Source organism: Petromyzon marinus, chromosome 23 (assembly GCF_048934315.1).
Source record: "Petromyzon marinus isolate PM22_M1 ecotype Great Lakes invasive population chromosome 23, UKy_Petmar_22M1.pri1.0, whole genome shotgun sequence".
Lineage (NCBI taxonomy): Eukaryota > Metazoa > Chordata > Hyperoartia > Petromyzontiformes > Petromyzontidae > Petromyzon > Petromyzon marinus.
Window position 1 is genome coordinate 8,778,162 of NC_133689.1, and position 19,864 is coordinate 8,798,025.

Genomic DNA, 19,864 nt, shown 5'->3' on the forward strand with positions numbered 1-19,864 from the left:
GATTTGCAAAGTATCGAGGGATAGTTCCTCCCTCCCCCACCCCATGGTGCTCTGCTGCCGATGCAGCGTTCGCGTGTTATTTGACCAGCGAGGTGCGCCTGTGTTTGCTGCTTTCGCTGAAGAAGTTGAAAGTGCTGCCTCCGCCCCCCCCCCCCCCCGCTGCCTGTGTCGCCCCCCCCTCCCCCTTTCCCTGTCTCCGGCTGACAGCGCGTGAGCTCGCCGAGTGTAACGGCCGCGCTGGCGCGTCGTGTGTGTGTATGTCTGTGTGTGTGTATGTGTGTATGTCTGTATGTGTGTGTATGTGTGTGTATGTCTGTATGTGTGTGTATGTGTGTGTATGTCTGTATGTGTGTGTATGTGTGTGTATGTCTGTGTGTGTGTATGTGTGTATGTCTGTATGTGTGTGTATGTGTGTGTATGTCTGTATGTCTATATGTCTATATGTGTGTGTGTATGCGCTGTATGTCTGTATGTGTGTGTGTATGTCTGTATGTGTGTGTGTATGTCTGTATGTGTGTGTATGTCTGTATGTGTGTGTATGTGTGTGTATGTCTGTATGTGTCTGTATGTGTGTATGTCTGTATGTGTGTGTATGTGTGTGTATGTCTGTATGTCTATATGTCTATATGTGTGTGTGTATGCGCCATATGTCTGTATGTGTGTGTGTATGTCTGTATGTGTGTGTGTGTGTATGTCTGTATGTATATATGTGTGTGTATGTCTGTATGTCTGTGTGTGTGTATATCTGTATGTGTGTGTGTATGTCTGTATGTCTGTATGTGTGTGTGTATGTCTGTGTGTGTGTGTGAGCCGTGAGGCGCTGCAAGGATGGGTGGTGGTCGCGGGTTGCCACACCTATTACCATCATTAGGGGAAAAAACGGTGATCCAATCTCCGACCCCCAGGAACAGGTTTGCAGATTTGCTGAGCATTTCTGTGAGGTCCTGAGGGAGGGAAAATCCATCAGCCAGGAAAACATCGTGGCACAACGTGAGGATGACCCTGCTGAGGCTGCGGTGCCTCAAATATTGGAAGAAGTCACCCCCTGTGAGTGGTTGGCTGAGGTGCCATCTGTTGAGGAAGTACTGAAGGCGATCCGGAGTCTGAGACCAGGAAAGGCAGCGGGCAGAGATGATCTCCCAAGCGAAATGCTGAGGGAGGGTGGCGTTTGTGCACAGACTGCCCTATATGACATCATAACAACAGTCTGGACCACTTGGAAGGATGCCCTGGTGGTCCCCCTTTTTTAAGAAGGGGGACCGCACAGACTGTAACAACTACAGGGAAAGGTCCTGGCAAGGATTATTCAGCATCGCCTTGCCAGGCACGCTGAGGAGAGGCTTGCGGAGCCCCAATGCGGTTACAGGAAAGGGCGGTCCTGCACAGATGCCATATTTTCTGTCCGTCTGCTACAGCAGAGGTGTAGGGAATTCCAACAAGACCTACATCTCTGATTTATTGACCTGGTCAAGGCCTATGATACCATCAGTAGGCCTGGGCTCTGGGTTGTTCTTCGTGCTTTTGGAGTACCTGACCCTCTGCTCACGATCATTAAGGACCTTCATGATGGTGAGCGGGCCCGGGTAAAACTACGTGGTCGGGAGTCAGAGCCATTCCCTGTACACCTTGGGGTGCGACAGGGATGTCCTCTGGCTCCCAAATTATTTAACATCTATTTTGACCACGTAGTTTGTGAAGCCTTCAATAGCTGTACCGGGGGAATCTCCATATGGTACAGATATAATGGGAGGCTGATAGGCTGATCGATGCCCGGGTGCGGTCAAGGGATGGCTCCCTATTGCTCAACCACGTTATGTATCAGTTTAACACGTAGGCTTTCGCGACCAATATTATTCATAATAAAGGTGTTTGGGTTAGATCGCGTTATTTATAAATGTGTCGTAACCCTCCACACCCCGACACGACCAATCAGCAAAAAAAGTGTCACGTTGACAAAAGACAATAATTCACTACTTTAGCCCACCGGTGTGTTGAAGAGTGAATCCACAACATTTACAGTTTGAGTACGACGTTTCGCTGGTAAATACATCCAGCAGCATCGGGCAATTCGCCAGAATGGTAAAGCCCTCGCTTGCTCCCGGTTTTATATTCTGATGATTTGGTAATAGCTGATCATTCAGAGGAGGAGTTGGAGACGCTGCTGCTGAGACTGGAGCGTGCCACTAAGAGGTGGGGCCATACCATCAGCCCCACCAAAACTAAGCACCTGCCTGGGTATTTTGTACCATCGGACACTACACCCCCACAACTGCCAATCGGTGATGGGGCAGTTGTGGAGCGAGTGGAGAGTTTCCCATACCTGGGCAGTGTGCTTATGACCGGCTCCAGTTTAATAGAGGTCTCACTCCGAATCAGTCGAGCGGCAATATCTTTTCATCGGTTGTGTAATGCTGTGTGGAAGCTACCTGGTCTGTCGCTCCGCACTAAGCTTCAGGTCTTCTCGGCCACGGTCATTCCCTCCTTTCTCTACGCTTGCGAAACGTGGACCCCCCTAATGGAACATCTTCGCCGGTTAGAAACATTTAGGCTGGCCTGCCTACGATCCATCCTGGGTTTAACCAGACTGGATTGTGTGAGGAGCTCACAAATCCTTGAAAGATCTGGGCAAGGTCCCATCGGTGAGCTCCTCCGGCGGGAAAGGCTGCGATGGCTGGGTCAGGTAGCCCGCATGCCCAGCCACCGCATGCCGAAACAGCTTTTGTTCGGCCGGATTGAGGGGGCTAAACGGGCGCGGCACGGGCTAGAGAAGAGATGGAGTGATGTGGTACAGGAGGACGTGGAGCTGAGTGGACTTGCCGATGACTAGTACCAGCGGTGTCAAGATCGGCCTCTGTGGAGGAGGCTCGTGAAGGACGCTACTGGGCAGTTGGAGGTAGTCGCCCTCCAACAACAACGGAGGGCGGAGGAACGGCGCTCACAACAACGAGCGGAGCGCCGGGTGGCTAAAGCACAGCAGGTTGGCACAGTAGGGGGCACAGGTGGTGCATCAGCCAGTCATCTCAGTCGACCCGTGGCACCTGGGTCTGCCCCGTGACCTCCTGCCAGCGGGCATTCGACACTTCACGTGGCCTCAGGGTGCACATAGCCTGGCACAAGCGTCGTGGTGACGTCACCACCACTTAGTGGTGAATGGCGGTTGTTATTGTTGTGTATGTCTGTATGTCTGTATGTGTGTGTATGTCTGTATGTGTGTGTGTGTATATCTGTATGTATGTGTATGTATGTATGTGTGTATGTGTGTGTATGTATGTGTGTGTATGTCTGTATGTGTGTGTGTATGTGTGTATGTGTATGTATGTCTGTATGTGTGTGTGTATGTGTGTATGTCTTTATGTGTGTGTGTGCCCAAACTCTCTCAGCAGACACTTCTTGTCGCTAGACAGACAGCGACCAGATAGCCCTAGGATTCTCATTCAGCATGCCTCGCCCGACGATGACAGGTACCCCGGAATGAGCCCCTCCGCCCCCCCCCTTTCTCCCACCCCCTCGTCGGCTGGGCACGGACACCAAGTGGAGAATGCTGGGTGGCTCACGGGAACCTGTTGTGTCTGATTTCGAAGAGCAAGCCGGTAGACGTCTCGAGCAGTAGTCACATTGGATGTGCACTGACCTTCATTAAATGTGTTTCGTTACCCAGCTGCGCAGGATGATGCCGTGGTGTAATGGTTATCACATTGGACTTGCAGTCCAGTGGTCGCCTGTTTAATTCGATGTCCCGGCTCGGCAGTTGACACGAACGCCAAGTATTTTTTTTTGTCCAACCAGTCGTGTAAATGGGTACAGCACACGTAGTTATTCATTCTAGATTTGAAGTTTTTGTGACTGCAAGGATCCATACTCTTTGGTTCTTTCGGTAAAGTCACGTAGGTGAAAAATAAAAATGAATAAAAGTTATCCATCATCATTAAGACCTCCTTTGACAGTACCAAAATGTAATAATAGGGTTTTTCCCCTGTTTTCTGGCAACAAAACTGAACCTTTTGGTACTGGCAAAGGAGGTCTAATGATGTAGATGCTCACCCCGAGCCCTCATTACTTTGATGGTGCATTGTCTTTGAGCTGTATGCCTTTTGGCGTCATCTGGTCGAGCACCAATTGGGTCGAGGCTCAAAAGAAAGCCGTCCCTTGGTATGGACCATTCAGTTTCAAGGACAATGCCACATATATTATCATAGTATGTTTTTTGTTTGCATTTTGACTGCACGTATTGTGGTTAATGCAGACATGAATCCTTGTAAAAAGGTTTCAGTTTTGTTGCCAGAAAAAAGGGGAAAACCCCTATTATTTAATACAAGTTTATTTACTTTTATAAAATAAAAAATACATAAAAGGAAATGTATCCCCATTATTTATTTATTTTTTGATCTTCGTGACTTTACCAAAAGAACCAAAGAGTATGTACACATAGTTAATTTGCAGGTCTTGTGTAGCTGGCTAATATGTGGGTACTTGCAACTCGTGGCCAGCATGGAAGAGCTTGCCAAATACCCTCTAGAGGGAGTCCATAACTCCTGCTATTGAAACTATTCAAACGAATTTTTATTTTACCAGGTAAGGCCCGCTGAGCTGTATAGTTATTTTTCAGAAGCGACCTGGACCACAAATGATCGCTGAACGAAGTGGCTTATCACGTGGAAATATATAGCAGCAGCCAAATCCTTAAACGCACATTAATTATAATACATGTAGAGGGGAAAAGCCGGAGGATCCGGAGAATAAGTAATATTTTAAAAAAAAAATTTAAACACGCTTTAATGAAATGTACCATACTCGTAACGGCAAAACTCCACGACTCCAGGAAGTGGCCCCGAGGCTTGCCACAACTTATGGGGCCGTGGTGATTTACAACCAACGTCAGTTGAGCGTGGACAATTAGACCCAAGCCGAAACATAACATATACAAAAGAATGTTTTAAAAATATGTTTTTTTTATTTTAATGATATAATATAGCATTGTTATCAGTATGACATAAGTATGCCAAGTTTTCAGTCGATAACACATTGGGAAGTGGGTTAAAATAGATTTACAAGATTAGAGGATACGACAACAACAACAACAACAGACAGTGATTTAATAGAAAGCGTGTAAAAAGATTGTTTAAAAATATATATTTTTAATGATATAATATAGCATTGTCATCAGTAAGACATAAGTATACCAAGTTTGCAGTCGATACCACATTGGGAAGTGGGATAAAATTGAGTTACAAGATTTGAGGATACGACAACAACAACAACAGCAACAGACAGAGTGAGTTAAACAAAAGCGTGTAAAAATCCACGCGACCACGGGGAGAACACGCAAACTCCAAATATACAGCAGCAGGCGTCAGGGTCGGGATCGAACCCACGTCCTCCTGTATACCAGGCGAGGTAGTGAACATCTCCTAGCCACCGTGGGAACCCTGCCGGTAGAGGCCGCTCTACCAGTAGCATGACCAAGACATTGGTGGGGCTGCACCGTCACTTTCTTACTTTTACACAACTCCGACGACAGAATATATCTTTTGATGTGTGGGAAAACCGGTGTATTGCTTTTTTGTTTTTGACTTTGGTGGTTTTTTTGGGACCGCGTGCCATCCTGGAAGACACGTGGCAGTGCACTATCAAACGCCTCTCAGAGATCAACGCCATCAAGGATGAACGGCGCAGTTGAAAGCTCTCAATTGCGATCAACTTTTATCAACGAGCGTAATATCAAGCACGTCAAAAAACTGTTTTGGGGATTTTTATTCAGGCATGATGCGTGTGCGTTCGTGCGTCAGTCTTGTTTATTGCCAGGGGTGATGGATTGTGGTTTATAAGAACGCGAATTACAAGCAACGCATACATTTGCTAAAAACAATATACCTCGGATACCCAGCGCGACTGTAGTGCATTGCACAGTTTATTTGTATATGATATTATGTCATTTACAATTGCTGTAATTTACAATCGTTAGAGTTGTCATTTCTCGTGGGTTTTTTCACCCAGGTCTCCCTTGCATAACAACAATTTCCATCTCAGGCCATGGATGTATGATAAATGACATTTTCTAATTAAATAAAGAATTCGTGCATGCTCAGGAATGTATGGACTATTCAACAGAGACGTGGGTTTACAGAGAGGCAGCAGATTCATATGTAGCTGGGGACACAGTGGGCTGTGATTGATTGCAGTATTGCCTCGTTATTCATGAACTTGCTATCCGCGATTTTGGCGATCCGCGCATCTCACCACAGCATCAAGAGAGAGAATGTGATGCGATAAAGGGATGAGATAAATTGATGATGTCAGAACACCTTGTTTGCTCGCACACAGTTTAAAGGTCCGCTGTCTGAGCGTGGTTGTGTTTCGCTAAATTATCCTGTTTGATGAGTTCTAGGTGCCTCGGTGAATGTATATGCTCTGACTTTAACATAGCTATTTCTGTGACCAGTTACAAGCTAATCACTCAGCTATTTCAATGCTAAATTCTATGCTAATTCCTTTGTCAAGGGGTACCTCTACGGATGTGTATACTTTAACTTAGCTATTTCAATGAGCCATTTCAATGCTAAATTATATGCTAATTCCTTTGTCAAGGCGCTTGGTGTTTTCTTCTCACACAGCTTAAAGGTCGTGATCTAAGCGTGGCTTCTCCCACTCCAGCGCTGTCCTCCAGACAGTCTCGTCCCTTCACCTGATGAAGGCCGCTTGTGTTGTGGCCGAAACGTCGTGATTTTTTGTTATTTTATTTTCACCTACGTGACTTTACCCAATAGAACCAAAGAGTATGATGAGAGATACATTGATCAGAGATAAGTGATGAGATAAAGCGATAAGATAAAGCGATGAGACAGTGATGAGATAAAGAGATGAGACATTTTATAGCTTTTTACGGGGTGTTTTTTCAGGGGATTCGTGAAAATATAATTACCTACGAAATTTGCTTATTCACGACCATCTCCGGATAAGTAGAGTATTAACCCTGAGACCGTCAGTGTTATTTTCTCACAGAACACTGTGGAAGCTTTGATAGCAGGCTTGTTGAGTCTCGTGGATAAACTGAATTGGTGTAAATTAGTCAAGCCATGCGGATTTTGAGTATTTTGACATTTCTGACATTGCATTACCAACAAGTGCTGAAAATGGGCACTAATGCAAAGGATACACTGTGAATATACGTGTGTAAGAGTGCATGTAAACATTTGATGAGTGTGAATGCCTGAATATCTACCTTGGTAAAATAAAAAAAAATACATAGCTAAGTCGTTAAAATAGTTAATTTACATTATAGCTACCACGTTTCAGCATGGCTCCACAGAGACACATGGCGAGTTGGCAGCCCCTCCCTCTGTCAGTTAGCTCCACCCACTTTCACACTGGCCCCGCCTTCTCCGCCAATCCCGCCCACTACTTAGCTAGCACCCTCCTCTGTATGTATCACAGAGTCAAACGTGGCACCGTACATTTCTGAAATGGGAACAAACTCTACATTTTCTCGAATGCTTCACAACATTTAGCACGGCCTTTCTGAAACTGGGACAACCTCAAACCGGGACGTTTGGTTAGCTTTTCCTTATATGCGTGCATGTGGATTCATCACGGAAACGATTTTAATAATTATGCCGTACTATAATCATAAGTACTTTTTTTCAGTGCCAATATTAATTCCGTGATCAAAGAGCCTGTACAATATTCTTGGGTCTTTCTTTGAACCTATCTACGTGACTTTACCGAAAGACCCAAGAATATTAATTCCTGCAGTCACGAAAGCTTTAAGTCAAGCATGCACTATTATAATGGCCACGTTAAAGTTGAATATTTAAAGTTAATTACGTGCCGCATTCGCAAAGATGCATGCTTAAAGGGACTAAGAGATAAAAACATTCTTACAGTTTTCATTAAATCTCTAGGATATGAACTATGAGACTATGGCTTCAAGCAATAATTTTTTTTGCAGATATACACCAATCTAAACCTAATAGCTGTGACATATACTTCATGGCTAATTCTAAACCAGCTCACTTGCACAAACGTGTCACAACTTGTCCAAAACGCAATGTATACAGCTCCAGATGGAGTAACATTTTACATTAAATATAGGATAACAATAACAACGTATTGTATAATTGTCAATTTATTGTCATCCCAAAAGCAATCATGCTTGCCATAAGGCTGAATAAAGTGTGTGTTTGTGATAATGTGTGTGCATGTGTACACATGTACACTGCTGCATGAATATGTACGTGTCTAGTTATGTAATTAGTTGGGGAGCGGTAGTGTAGTGGTTAGCGCACTTTACTATAAACCCAGCAACTCAAGTTCGATTCAGTAACGATGATCTGAACCTGTACTGGGGCTCCCGTAGGTCGACTCAGCATCAAATGAGTACCTAGTGCAGTGCATAAACATCGCAACTGGGGAGGCAAAGGCGGCCGGGCGTGGTGCTGGCCACCCACCCCCCACGTGTACCGTGCCGGCCTTCATAGGTGCTCACTAACAGCACTTGCCCCAACAGTCTGTTAAGGCTATGCGGGGGGATCTTTGTCTCGGTGTGCTGAATAGGAATGTGAGATATGTTATGGCTGTAACAAAACACGCAGCATTGTAAAAGTCAACGGTGCAATGTATGTGCTTGTGTAAAAACAACAACAACAACAACAACGAGAGTGCATCAACATGCCTTGGCTCCTCGCACCATTTCCATTTGTCCGGGTTAATCCTCTCCTCCTCCCCTCGTTGTCTCTCTCCTCTCCTTTGCACCTCGGCGTGGCCTTTTCCCCGCCCGCTTGCCCCCCTCTTCTTCCTTCTCCCCGCCACCCTGGGGGCTGCTTGGCTCAGCCGCCACGGCAAGCCCCTCGAGCGATCCCATAGTCTCAAGTCGCGGAAAAGCAGCGTGTACGAGACGGACAGGTACAGCTGTTTTACGTCACTCCTCTCTGCCCCCCCTTGCTCCCCCCCCTTGCCCCCCCCCCAGTGTGTGGCTTCATCAGGAGCAGACACGGGTGATGTTAGTCCATGGGTTGGAGCAGAGATCACTGCCACTAGAGGTGGCAACTAATTGGTGATACCAGCTTCCGTAAGCAGATTATTATCCCCGCACCTCTAATTGGATGTATGCATGTTGAACTTCTTTTGCACCATACTTACCCAACCATGCTAATCGGAGGTGCGGGGAAGGACAACAAACGACAGACGAAAAGCACTTTTAAAGAAATTAGTTTTCAATCTAGATTAGCACCTTTGGATACGTACGGTGAGGAAGGATTTCAACATAATAATAGGGGTTTTCCCCTTTTTTCTGGCAACAAAACTGAAACCTTTTTTATAAGGATTAATGTCTGTATTAACCACAATACCTGCAGTCAAAATGCAAACACTTTTTTTTGCCAGAAAAAAGGGTGAAAACCCTATTTTTACATTTTGTTACTGGCAAAGGAGGTCTAATGATGATTTCAACATACATATATGCTTAGCGTAATTCACTAATATTAGTGGTTTAAAGATGTTATCAACATTATTTTACCATCTCATTTCTGATACCAACAAGTAAAATATTTGGTCTTGGCCCATGGACTAGTCTATGTGATGTTGAGCCCTGCTTGTGTTTTCCATTCGCAACACAAGGTTAGTGAAACATTGTGAGCATCGCTGTAAAGTAAACACCGGATTCATTTCAGCAACCGTTTTGAATTGTTATTTATTTTCTATCCTAGAGTGCCAACAAAACATGTATGCAGTGGTTTGAATGTGTAGGTTGAACTGTCTGTCATCCATTGTCGAATGCGTATTCCGGTGGTGATTATTACCTTTGCAGACTATCAGCGTATTAATATAAATTCAAGAATCCTTAAGTGTGAGCCAGTCTCCCCATTTGTCAGCCAATTTGTGTCTTGCTCTGGTTGGTATTTATTTTATGGACCCTGAGAAGCTGATGGGCTGAGCGACACCCCACCCAATCCAGGCATCGTATTCGCAAATGTCAGATTGTGAGTCCTTCAGGACACAGGGTACAACATTCCTGTTAATCCTTACTCCGCTCATGCTATCAACACGAGTTACCCAGCGCAGAGCAGTACAAATACAATGAATTATATTTAACCCTGTTCAGCCCATTGAAATGTAATCTGCAAATACTGTACAGAGCAAAGGTGGAAAAGTCTGCAATTGCCGGCTCACGCCACTGCTGGCAAATGGGCCTGCACCAGAGGAAGCCCCCAGAGAGCCCATTTAGATGAAATGTGGCCCACTCTTCCACGCTGGACAGGTGGGGTTGCCCACACTTTACCCCTCCCAACGCGACCTGCGAAAGAGACTTAACTGTGGTGCACCCGTTCACACTGCAGGGGCGGGGCGGGGGGTTAAGAAACCTGCAGCACTTTCAACTGCCGTGCCCACAGAGAGAATCGAATCTGCGGCCTGTGGATCGCTTGTCCTGTGCCCTAAGCATTACACTACGGGAGCATCCCCCCTCCTCCACAGGACTGTGTTGTGTAAATATCCCCTCGAACTACCTTCAGCGAGACATTGGCCCATTTGTTAATATGTGCGTTGAACTCCTTTCGCACCGTACGTAGGCATCCGTGCTAATTGGAAGTGCGGGGGAAGGGCAACAAACTGAACACAAAAAAAGCAGTCCTAAACAAATTCGTTTCCAATCTAGATTCAAGAGTGCGTTGCTACAGTGGCTTATTAATAACGGGAGGAAGAGCGTTCCAGACGGCCGCAGAAGCGCATCTGAAAGTGCGCGATGCGGTGACCGTCTTTGTTTACATGTAGTGGCCTACTACACTTCTGTTTGGGTGGACAAGTGATCAAAGAAGCACCACAGTGGCGATATGTCTGGTATGCGGAGGTCGTGGGTTCGATCTCGACCCTGACGCCTGTTCCTCTCCATGGTTGCGTGGATTTTTCTCCGGGTCCTCCGGTTTTTGCCTCCACATTTACAAACGTGCGTTAGAGTATTTGGCTGCTATGCATTTGCACGTGATGAGCCACTTCGTTGAGCTATCATTTGTGGCCAGGTCGCTTTTGAAAAGAGCTAAGTGTAGCTCAGTGGACCTTACCTGGTAAAAAAAAAAAAACTGTAAAAGAAACGAATAGTGGGGAGACGGTGCTGTATGCTCTACCCATGCCAGCTGTGGCTCACTGAGGTGCTTTTATTCCGAGCACAAACAATTCTTTCTTGAACTTGAATGCAGATTTTTTACCTCGCTGACAAATGTAAACCAGAGCGCTGTGCTTACCAAAGACAAAAATAAACTTACGGGGCATCTTTCAACGGTGTTTTGCGAAGTGCGGCGAGACTTTGTGCCGTTTGTCTCGTGCTTTGAAGTTGTTAACATTGTTTATTATACGATGTTGTTGATTTTAAACAAAACGCAGAGTGCATAGCTGCTTTAATCCCAAATAAAACTTGTTTTTGCTATTTTATTTAAATATTTCTGAAGAAATTCCTTGTAGAGCATCTCTTAACACCTTTTATTCCACACATGGCCCTACATTGGTACAGGAAGCCATCCCTTGTAAATTCCTTTTTGCCTACACAAGCCCTCTGTGTTTATAACACTGACCGAGCCTTCAGTTCACACCTCCTCTTCCTTTGACATTGTTAAACTGGGCCGAATCAACGGAGTGCCATTGGAAAGGTATCTTTCCATTACAAGCATCCATGTAAGTTTACAATAAAAAAAAATACTTCTCGAGTAACACATTTGATTGAATAATGTGCGCGCTGCGATGACATGTGTGCATGCTGAAACTTCTATTGTCTATGTGTACATATATAATGACAACTATTCTGCATATCTGCGAAAGCTTTTGTGAAGATGTATACATGCTATTGTACCATGCGGGGAGATCCGTTCTCGTTGTTGGAGAGTGGTGGTGTATCGGTTGGCATGCACAGCAGTGCTGAACACTCAGGATCAGCTTCAGCATAGCACGCCTTTGGCATTTGATGTCTGAATCTTTTTTGGGATTCTCCCTGGTTGAGTCAGCCTAAAATGAATACCTGCTATGGGTGCATTTATATCAATATGAGGGGAGCCCAAAGGCGGTCATATGTGGTATTATATGTTGTTTGTCGTTTATTGTGAAAATTCGGTCACAGTTCCTATGATCACTGTTGCATTGCTTTTATGGCTTTATTTTGGTGATGTCGAAAACGTTTTTTGGTTTGGGCCATGTTTGTTTGTTGTAGTACGGAGTTAGACTGATGGCCTTAATCTAAGTTTTCTTGTGGTTGTTGTTGTTGTTGTTTGACTTGCATCCCACTGGGATTTTTTGCACACAGCGTTGGTGTACGGTGCTTTTTTCAGGAATATTTTGCTGTCTTTTCCTGGATTTTCTGTTTGCACAGTCACTAGTCACTTGATGTTTTCTTGTTCATGTTTTTTTGTTTTTTTGTTTGTTGCGGTTGCACCCGATTCAAGATCCGAATGGCTCACAGGGCTATACCAAATAAATGAAAACTGAAACTGAAATGTGGTGCTGGCCAAACCAACGGTGGCGAGATGTTAACTGTCTCGCCTGGTATACATGAGGTCGTGCGTTCGATCCTGACCTTGACGCCTATATAATTGGGGTCTGCATGTTCTCCCTGTAATGGCTTGGATTTTTCTCCGGGTCCTCCGGTTTTTCCCTTCACATTTAGAAACGTGCGTTTAGAGTATTTGGCTGCTTTTCGTTTCCACATGATAAGCCACTTCGTTGAGCTGTCATTTGTGGTCAAGTCGCTTCTGAAAAAAGAGCTACATTGCTCAGTGGGATTTACCTGATAAAATAAAAAAAAAGTTACCTTTAGTTCCGTTTGATCTTTTTGTTTGCTGTACGGGTCTTAATATGTGTTCACGAACAGCACTTCACCCCACACAGTAAACAAATAATTTGTCTTGGAGTATAAATGTATAATTTCGTTTATATAAATCAATCCTCATTTGCCCTCAATGAAATAGGGTGACTATTCATTTGTATGTATTTAGAAGATCCTGTGATGTTGCAAGTGTAGACTATTTTATGCCATTCGTATTATGATTTACATTGTGAGTGTTATTAGTGTGTATTATAATTTGTCTGGTTAAAATCTTGCCAAGGAATAAGGATTGTGGGCTGGGTTATGTATTCGTTATTTTAGGGATGATTTTGTCAAACAAAGAAGAGGCCATTGCTTATGAAACATATTATCCTCTAAGCAGTGTAAAAAAAAACAGCTACAGACAAGATGGCAATTTAAAATATAAGCAGCCAAGGAGATGTGGAGCGACCAGCATTTAACCTTGTCAGTCACAGAAATATGTATGGAGGACTGACAAATAATGGCAGAATGAGAACAATAATATGAATATTTTAATAGCGAACGAAACACTCAACACGTTTGTCAATCGCACCTTAAAATAAAAAAAAAATATAGAGGTGATCTTTCAGCCAATGGAAATTATCCTTCTGAGCACACGACGTGCACATGACGTTGTGGGCTAATCCATTTAATATATTTAGAAAAAAATACAGTAATATCCCGGTTTATGTCGGGGATGCATTCCTGAAAGGTGTGACAACGAATATCTAAACGACGTCAATCAGAGCGATTCACGGGGGTAGGCGGTGGAGGCGAAGGCTGAGAGGCGATGGATAACGAGACAGGAGGGACTGTGCTGTGTCAGCGATGTGAGTGTGGGGTCGAGGCGATGCGAATCGGGTAGCGGTGTTAATAAAGTGACGACGTATTTGCTCAACGACATAGAAGGGGGAGACGTATTTCCTTTTGAGGCCACTGTTATTGGCGAATGTGTTGATTTGTTTGGGATTATGCCTGCTTTTGCACCACTCCCAATGCAGCAGTGTCGCCAAATAGTTTTTCAAACGACAGCGAGAAGGAAAGAGCAAAATGATGAAGCCACCATCACTAACACAAAGGCAACAATGAGAATATCCAAAAATGCAGTGGTCTCGTTTGTGTAGCCCCGTCAGCAATAATGACCGCACAAACAGGAACGGAGCTAGTTGCACATTTTGAAAAGACGCGATTTTGAGATTATTTTAAAAATAAAACTGTACTAAATAGGAACATGACAATGTATCACACGCCAAACTGTGGCACTGGCATGAATTCCACATTGTTTTAGCAGAGGCAGAGGCCAGTTTAACCACGGATAAACCACTGTTGATTTCCCATAATGCCATACTCATATTTAACCAAAGGAGAGCTGAGTCAACTGGGAATTGAACGAACACGTTTATAGGTCGCACTCATTAGACACAACGTTCTTGCCAACAATACCTTGTTGATCTTGTCAAGGAGCTACACCATCACTCGAACTCCGGTCATCCTCGCAGAGGCTTTTGGCTAGCCATCTAACAAAGACGGTCACTGCATCGCACACTTTCAGATGCGCTTCTGGGGCCGTCTGGAACGCTCTTAAAAATAAAAAAAATAAATGACGCAGCTGTAAGGGGATTTTTTTTATGGGGGAGGGTCGGCAGGGGGGAGGGAGGAGGCATTTAGATCTTTGAGTTAGGGTAGTTTAATCAGGGTAGTTTTCCTAACGTAAAATTAAATATGAAAAATAAATTAACGTCCGAAACCAAAGGTACAAACATTGTCATTCCGGATCAACCTGCGTTTGCATCACAGCCCCGTGTGGACCACCTGGAGGACCGCCGCGGACCACCGGCGGAACCGGGAACCACACTCTGAGGACCACCGCTTTTAGTGGAAGACCCTCCTGCTCTCAGTGGCAGTTTTTTTTTGTTTGATCGAGTCAGCGCTCAAAACGACGGTCGTTTCGTTTTCTAACCCCGTGCTCAGTCACCGCTGCTCTGCCCAACGTTTTGGCGGTGCCTTGACCTCGCTACGTGCTGGGTGCTTCCGACAGGTATTACCAGGGCGGCCCGCGCTCCGGGGAGGCCCGTAGTTTGTCGGAGCTGAGGCTTGCTCGATCACGCTCCACCGAACGCCCTGACCTTCACCTGGGCCGCTCCCTCACCCCGGGCCCTGGTGGGGGGTCAGCCCCTCCCTCCCCTGCACTCCCAAGGTACTCACATGGTGGGGAACCCCAGCAAGGGGGAGACCCCCTCCCCCCCCCCCCCCCACTCTCCCCACCCCACCCCTCTAACCCTAACAAACTCGTACTGCCACGAGTGCTGTGCTTATCTTGGACTGCAGTGGTCTCGTAAAACCTGGGGTGCATCACCTACCCCCTGGGGGTGCGAGATGCCCTTTCTGGGGGTGCGAGACATGGCCACATTTTTTTCGAAGGTAAATCGTGAAAACACAAATTAGGCACGGGCACGTAAGTACAACTACTTTGTTTCATGAAACCTATGTATTTATTAACGTAAATTTTTTTACGATTAAGAAACAAAGGAGTGCAAGGCAACAGTAAAGTTTAAGAACCACTGACTTAGATCATTAGCCTAAGACAAAGGCTCACCAAATAGTCAACCCATCCCCTAGTGGTGGTAGTAATATTTTTTGCGACTGACTACTAGCCCCTGAAGATATGCACCTTTAAATCTCTATTCAAAACTCATCACTTTACAACTGATTTCTTGTGTTCAATTTGTTGTCCTTCCCCCGAGTACCTCCAATTAGAATGGTTGGCTACGCACGGTGCGAGATAAGTTGAACATACTTAAATAAGAGGTGAATGTCCATTGCCGTCGCTTAAACGACGCGATGCTCGATCTTGTCCATGAGGTTAACGTCGTTGGGCGATCGAGATTGAGGTCAATGGGGTCGTACCCATCTCTGTTGGCAGCCCTGAGCCAGTGGTGGAAATTCCATATTCTCACCGTTGGGCCAGTCTCTCCATAGTGATGTGGACTATTTATAAAAAAGGTTTATTTATATTAGCCAGAAGGGCCCAATAAGCTGTTCGGCTGTATTTAATGGGCATCCTGCGATGGTACAGATGTTATATTGTATGAATCTTAGTTACGATCTTGGTTACAATAGTGCAATCACAGTTTACTAATACCTGGTGAGCTAAAACAAAAATTGGCGTGTTAAACGCTCGTTCACGTCACAGTTTAATTCGTTTAGCTACACCGGGTGGTCGAGGGATATAAAAAAATAAACTAATATTTGGCCGGATTTTTGCATTGCCTAATGCAGAAATCTATGAATAATAATAATGTTGGTTGTGAAAACCTACGTCTTAAGTTAAAGTGAGACTGAATTAATTTACCCCAGAGGCACAATACACTTAGTTGACTCCTGACCAGGATTTAAATAAACTTTCATTGACTGGGAGTCAAATCTTCTCTTAGGTTGTTTGAGATCGGTCCCTTGGTTTGTTTTCTCATTGGCTCAGTGCGATCCTTGGTTGATTTTTTTTGCTCGTTTTTTTTCTTCCAAATATATCCTTCACCCCACCAGAGTTATTGGAGACTGCAGTCAGTCCCATGAACGTTGCATTCACAGTGTGGATATGATTCGTTGTGAAAAATAGAACTGCATAAAAGTACTGTGAAATGGTTACAAAGGACATCATTGCAAATCTTAGTGAAAGCAATTGCCTTATCCCATTAATATTTACACGATTCCAGAATTGTTATGTAAGATTCCACGGACATGCCTGTAAAATGTCCCCTTTTGATTACTTAACAAATAACATATTTTAACTAGATTGACGTATTAGGATTTCTAAAGAGTGTTTTTTGCAATTGTTTACAGCCTGCGTTTTATCAGTAGGTGTTGAGCGTAGATCCGACGGCTCACCCATGGTCTCATTGGGGTGACGGGTTGTAGATGAATTGCGAATAAACCTCTAACGTATTTGGAGAAAGAAAAAAAATGGAGATGGAATTTTAAACACAGCGTGAACGAGGTGGCTGGGCTTCTCAGGGGGCTAATGCGTTGTGTCAAGGGTACTGAGCCGGCACCTTAGAGGCCTTCGAGAGCAAGCCTCTAGGGCCAATGCATTAAACTCAAATGCCATTTGTTCAGCCTCGAGAGGCCTCGTTTTGTACGCAGTGAATTGGATGGCATCAGCCAAGTCACCGATGACTGCAAACGGAGAAACGTAGTAGAGCATTATTAACACTTTATTCGTTCAAATATTGTTACTTTTATACATGTTACTAGGTATTTACCATTTGGTTAAAGGTCAAAGAATGAAAAGTTAGGTCAAAGGAAGATAGGCTCGAAAAGCAGGTGGATTCTGTTTTATTGTGTTATTTGTCAACTATCCACCGTGACATGGCAGTTAGAATTTGCTTCCGTAAAACAAAAAAACAAACTGCCGATGCTTCTCTCAAATTCCATCTCTTGCTCCAGCACAGTGTCGCCATTTTGGGTTTCAAAGTACGCTCCATGCGCTGGAATCAAATAGAACCCCACAATTGTATAGCTGGGGCTATGGGCCCCCCAAATTGTCAATGCAAGTGAAGTTACTCCGCAGTAATAACCAGGGTGGCTCGCTGAATTCAAACCAATGAACCTTCGGCTTTGCCGCAGTCTGGAATGCCACTCGAGGGTTCTATGGTGTGTGCCTGAAAGTCACGTGGAAATTACTTTAAGTTAATTTTTACATTAACGTTGTATAGCACATTTAACTTGGTATGCGGTGCGTTTGTCAGATGTGGCTATAATTCTCATTAGTGAGGTTTGCCAGGAGGTAATAGCGTTGAGCTGGCAATACTGGCATTCTGACTATGAATGTAGGCAAGTCACCTATGATTAAACCAGCTTCTCAGCCTAGTCACCATTGACTACATGATAAAAAGCCACCGTATGAAATCTGGTCATTAAAATGATTGGCGTCCAATCTCTTTATAGCAGAGTAGGTGGTGGAGTGCTGCCCCTTCGTGTAAGGTATGAGGTCACTTGAAGATATATCATAAGTAGTTCCATGATAATTCCTACCCAGGGAAATTACTTAACATGGAGTGGTTCCACTGCTCCGTGAGAGTTAGAAACTGCACTCTTGGAAGTTACCACATGATGCCAATAGTAAAAGTTCTAACCCGGCATGGTTCATCTGCCGAGCCGTGTTTCACACAGCCCATGCATTCTTAATCAGGGGTACTTAGGATCTCACGAAACATTGTGACTGCAATTTTAAAAGTAAAAATATAAATTTGCAGATAATCCACCTCCTTCCCATATCTGTCTCTCCACGTGAAAAGTCGTGGGTTTTTTTGTCCATCCCATTGGCCACATGGCCTTCTGGGAGTGCCATTTTTCAGCAGGATTGGTTTAATAAAAACAAACTCTGGACCAGTTTTGACATTCAACATTTTGCTCAGCAGCATAGTCGAGCTCGCTTAAACCAATGCTGGGGAACTGGCAGGCGTTTATAGGCAATTAAAGGATTGGTGGCCAAGCGCAGGAAGTCATTTGGCTGAGGCAGGCCAATCAGATGCAGTCAGTCACAATACTTGGCTCGTTGTGCCTTGATACAAGCCAAATGACACGTGCCCTGGATCCACTTGGGTTCGTCTCAGCAAAACTACAGCCACCCAATTTGTTTAATATATTTATGTCATGTCTTCTCTTCAAGGACATTAACGATTCATTGCTAACATGCCTGCAAAAGGTTGAGCAGCAGAATTAACCTGGCTTAATTTTCTGTGAAAACTGAGATCACCAGAAAGCATGGCAACAATGAAACATTCATTTAGAATTTGCAAGTGACCAAAACCAACTATTTCAATAGCTGCCCGAATGTCCGTTCTCTCATGCACTAGTTTATATTATCTATTCTCTATGCCTTTGTGATTGAATGAGAATGACAGTTTAAAACTTATCTGGAGTGTCTATGATATTACCGTCCACTGGACCTCCTTCAGTAATGAGGGTTTATGCCAGTGTGCATTGTGAATGGGAATGAAATGCAATGTTCTTGATTTAATGCCAGTTGACAGTAATGGTCCTCGTGTCGTGTGTACGTGTGTGTCAGTCTGTACATTTACACAAATTTACGTAATCACTCCACTGTCCCATCAGTGGGCTCCTCCGGCAGGCGAGGCTGCGTTGGCTGGGTTATGTCGCCTGAATGCCCAGCCACTGCATGCCCAAGCAGCTTCAGTTTGGCTGGAGAGAGCTAAATGGGCACGGCACAGGCTAGACAAGAGATGGACTGATGTGGTACAGAAGGATGTGGAACTGAGTGGACTTGCCAATGACAGGTACCAGTATGGTGTAAAAATTGGCCTCCGTGTAGGAGGCTCGTGAACAGTGCCGGTTCGCTAAGACGCAGTACTTTGGCCACAGTGGGGACCACAAGCGGTGCATCTGCCTGTCATCTCGGTCAATCAATCCATGGCACCTGGGTCTCTTCTGTAACCTCCTGTCAGTGAACCTTGGCACCTGGGTCTGTTCTGTAACCTCCTGTCAGTGAACATCAGCATGCCACAATCGCCATGGTGATGTCACCGCCACTTAGTGACGAACGGCAGTGGTTATTGTCATTGTTTTATAATCATTATCGAGTGTATTCCTGTTTCAGAGTTCACTCCTTTGAGAAATTCGTACGCGCATCTGTCCCGATATACAAGCGTGCATGCAAATTTGAACAGGTGCTTGAGTGTTTATTCTTTATTCTTACGTAGAGCAGGTCACTCATCCCATTGTGTACCGTGCTGGCCTTAATCGGTGCTAGCCTACAGGGGATCTTTGGATTCTTTCTCCTGCAGACGAATGTTTATTCATTCTGTAATGGGTTCAACTGAGTCGCAGACATAGACTTGGAGGCAACACATTTATTGAACTCCAACACACGGTGTAACTTCCCCTTAACAGAATAACAACCCATGGTGGTGACCACCAGGCTAACTACACTAGTTACAACGTAACTGGTGTAGTGAACCTGGTGGTGACCACCAGGCTAACTACACTAGTTACAACGTAACTGGTGTAGTGAACCTGGTGGTGACC

General features: G+C 44.8%; 1 protein-coding gene across 20 annotated transcripts in view; it reads left to right on the forward strand.

Moving 5' to 3' along the window:
• Positions 1–19,864, forward strand: part of LOC116945264 (regulating synaptic membrane exocytosis protein 2-like) — a 264,074-nt gene that overhangs the window by 197,546 nt on the left and 46,664 nt on the right. For 12 of the 20 annotated variants that reach the window (XM_076069014.1, XM_076069015.1, XM_032959632.2 and 9 more), the window contains 3 exons: positions 3,381–3,461; positions 8,827–8,898; positions 14,859–15,017. The exons of 1 other annotated variant lie outside the window; for it this stretch is intronic. In XM_076069014.1, coding sequence (XP_075925129.1) covers positions 3,381–3,461; positions 8,827–8,898; positions 14,859–15,017 — 312 coding nt within the window. The remainder of the gene's footprint in view (positions 1–3,380; positions 3,462–8,826; positions 8,899–14,858; positions 15,018–19,864) is intronic. 7 more of the 20 variants (XM_076069011.1, XM_032959633.2, XM_032959634.2 and 4 more) reach the window with 4 other exon arrangements.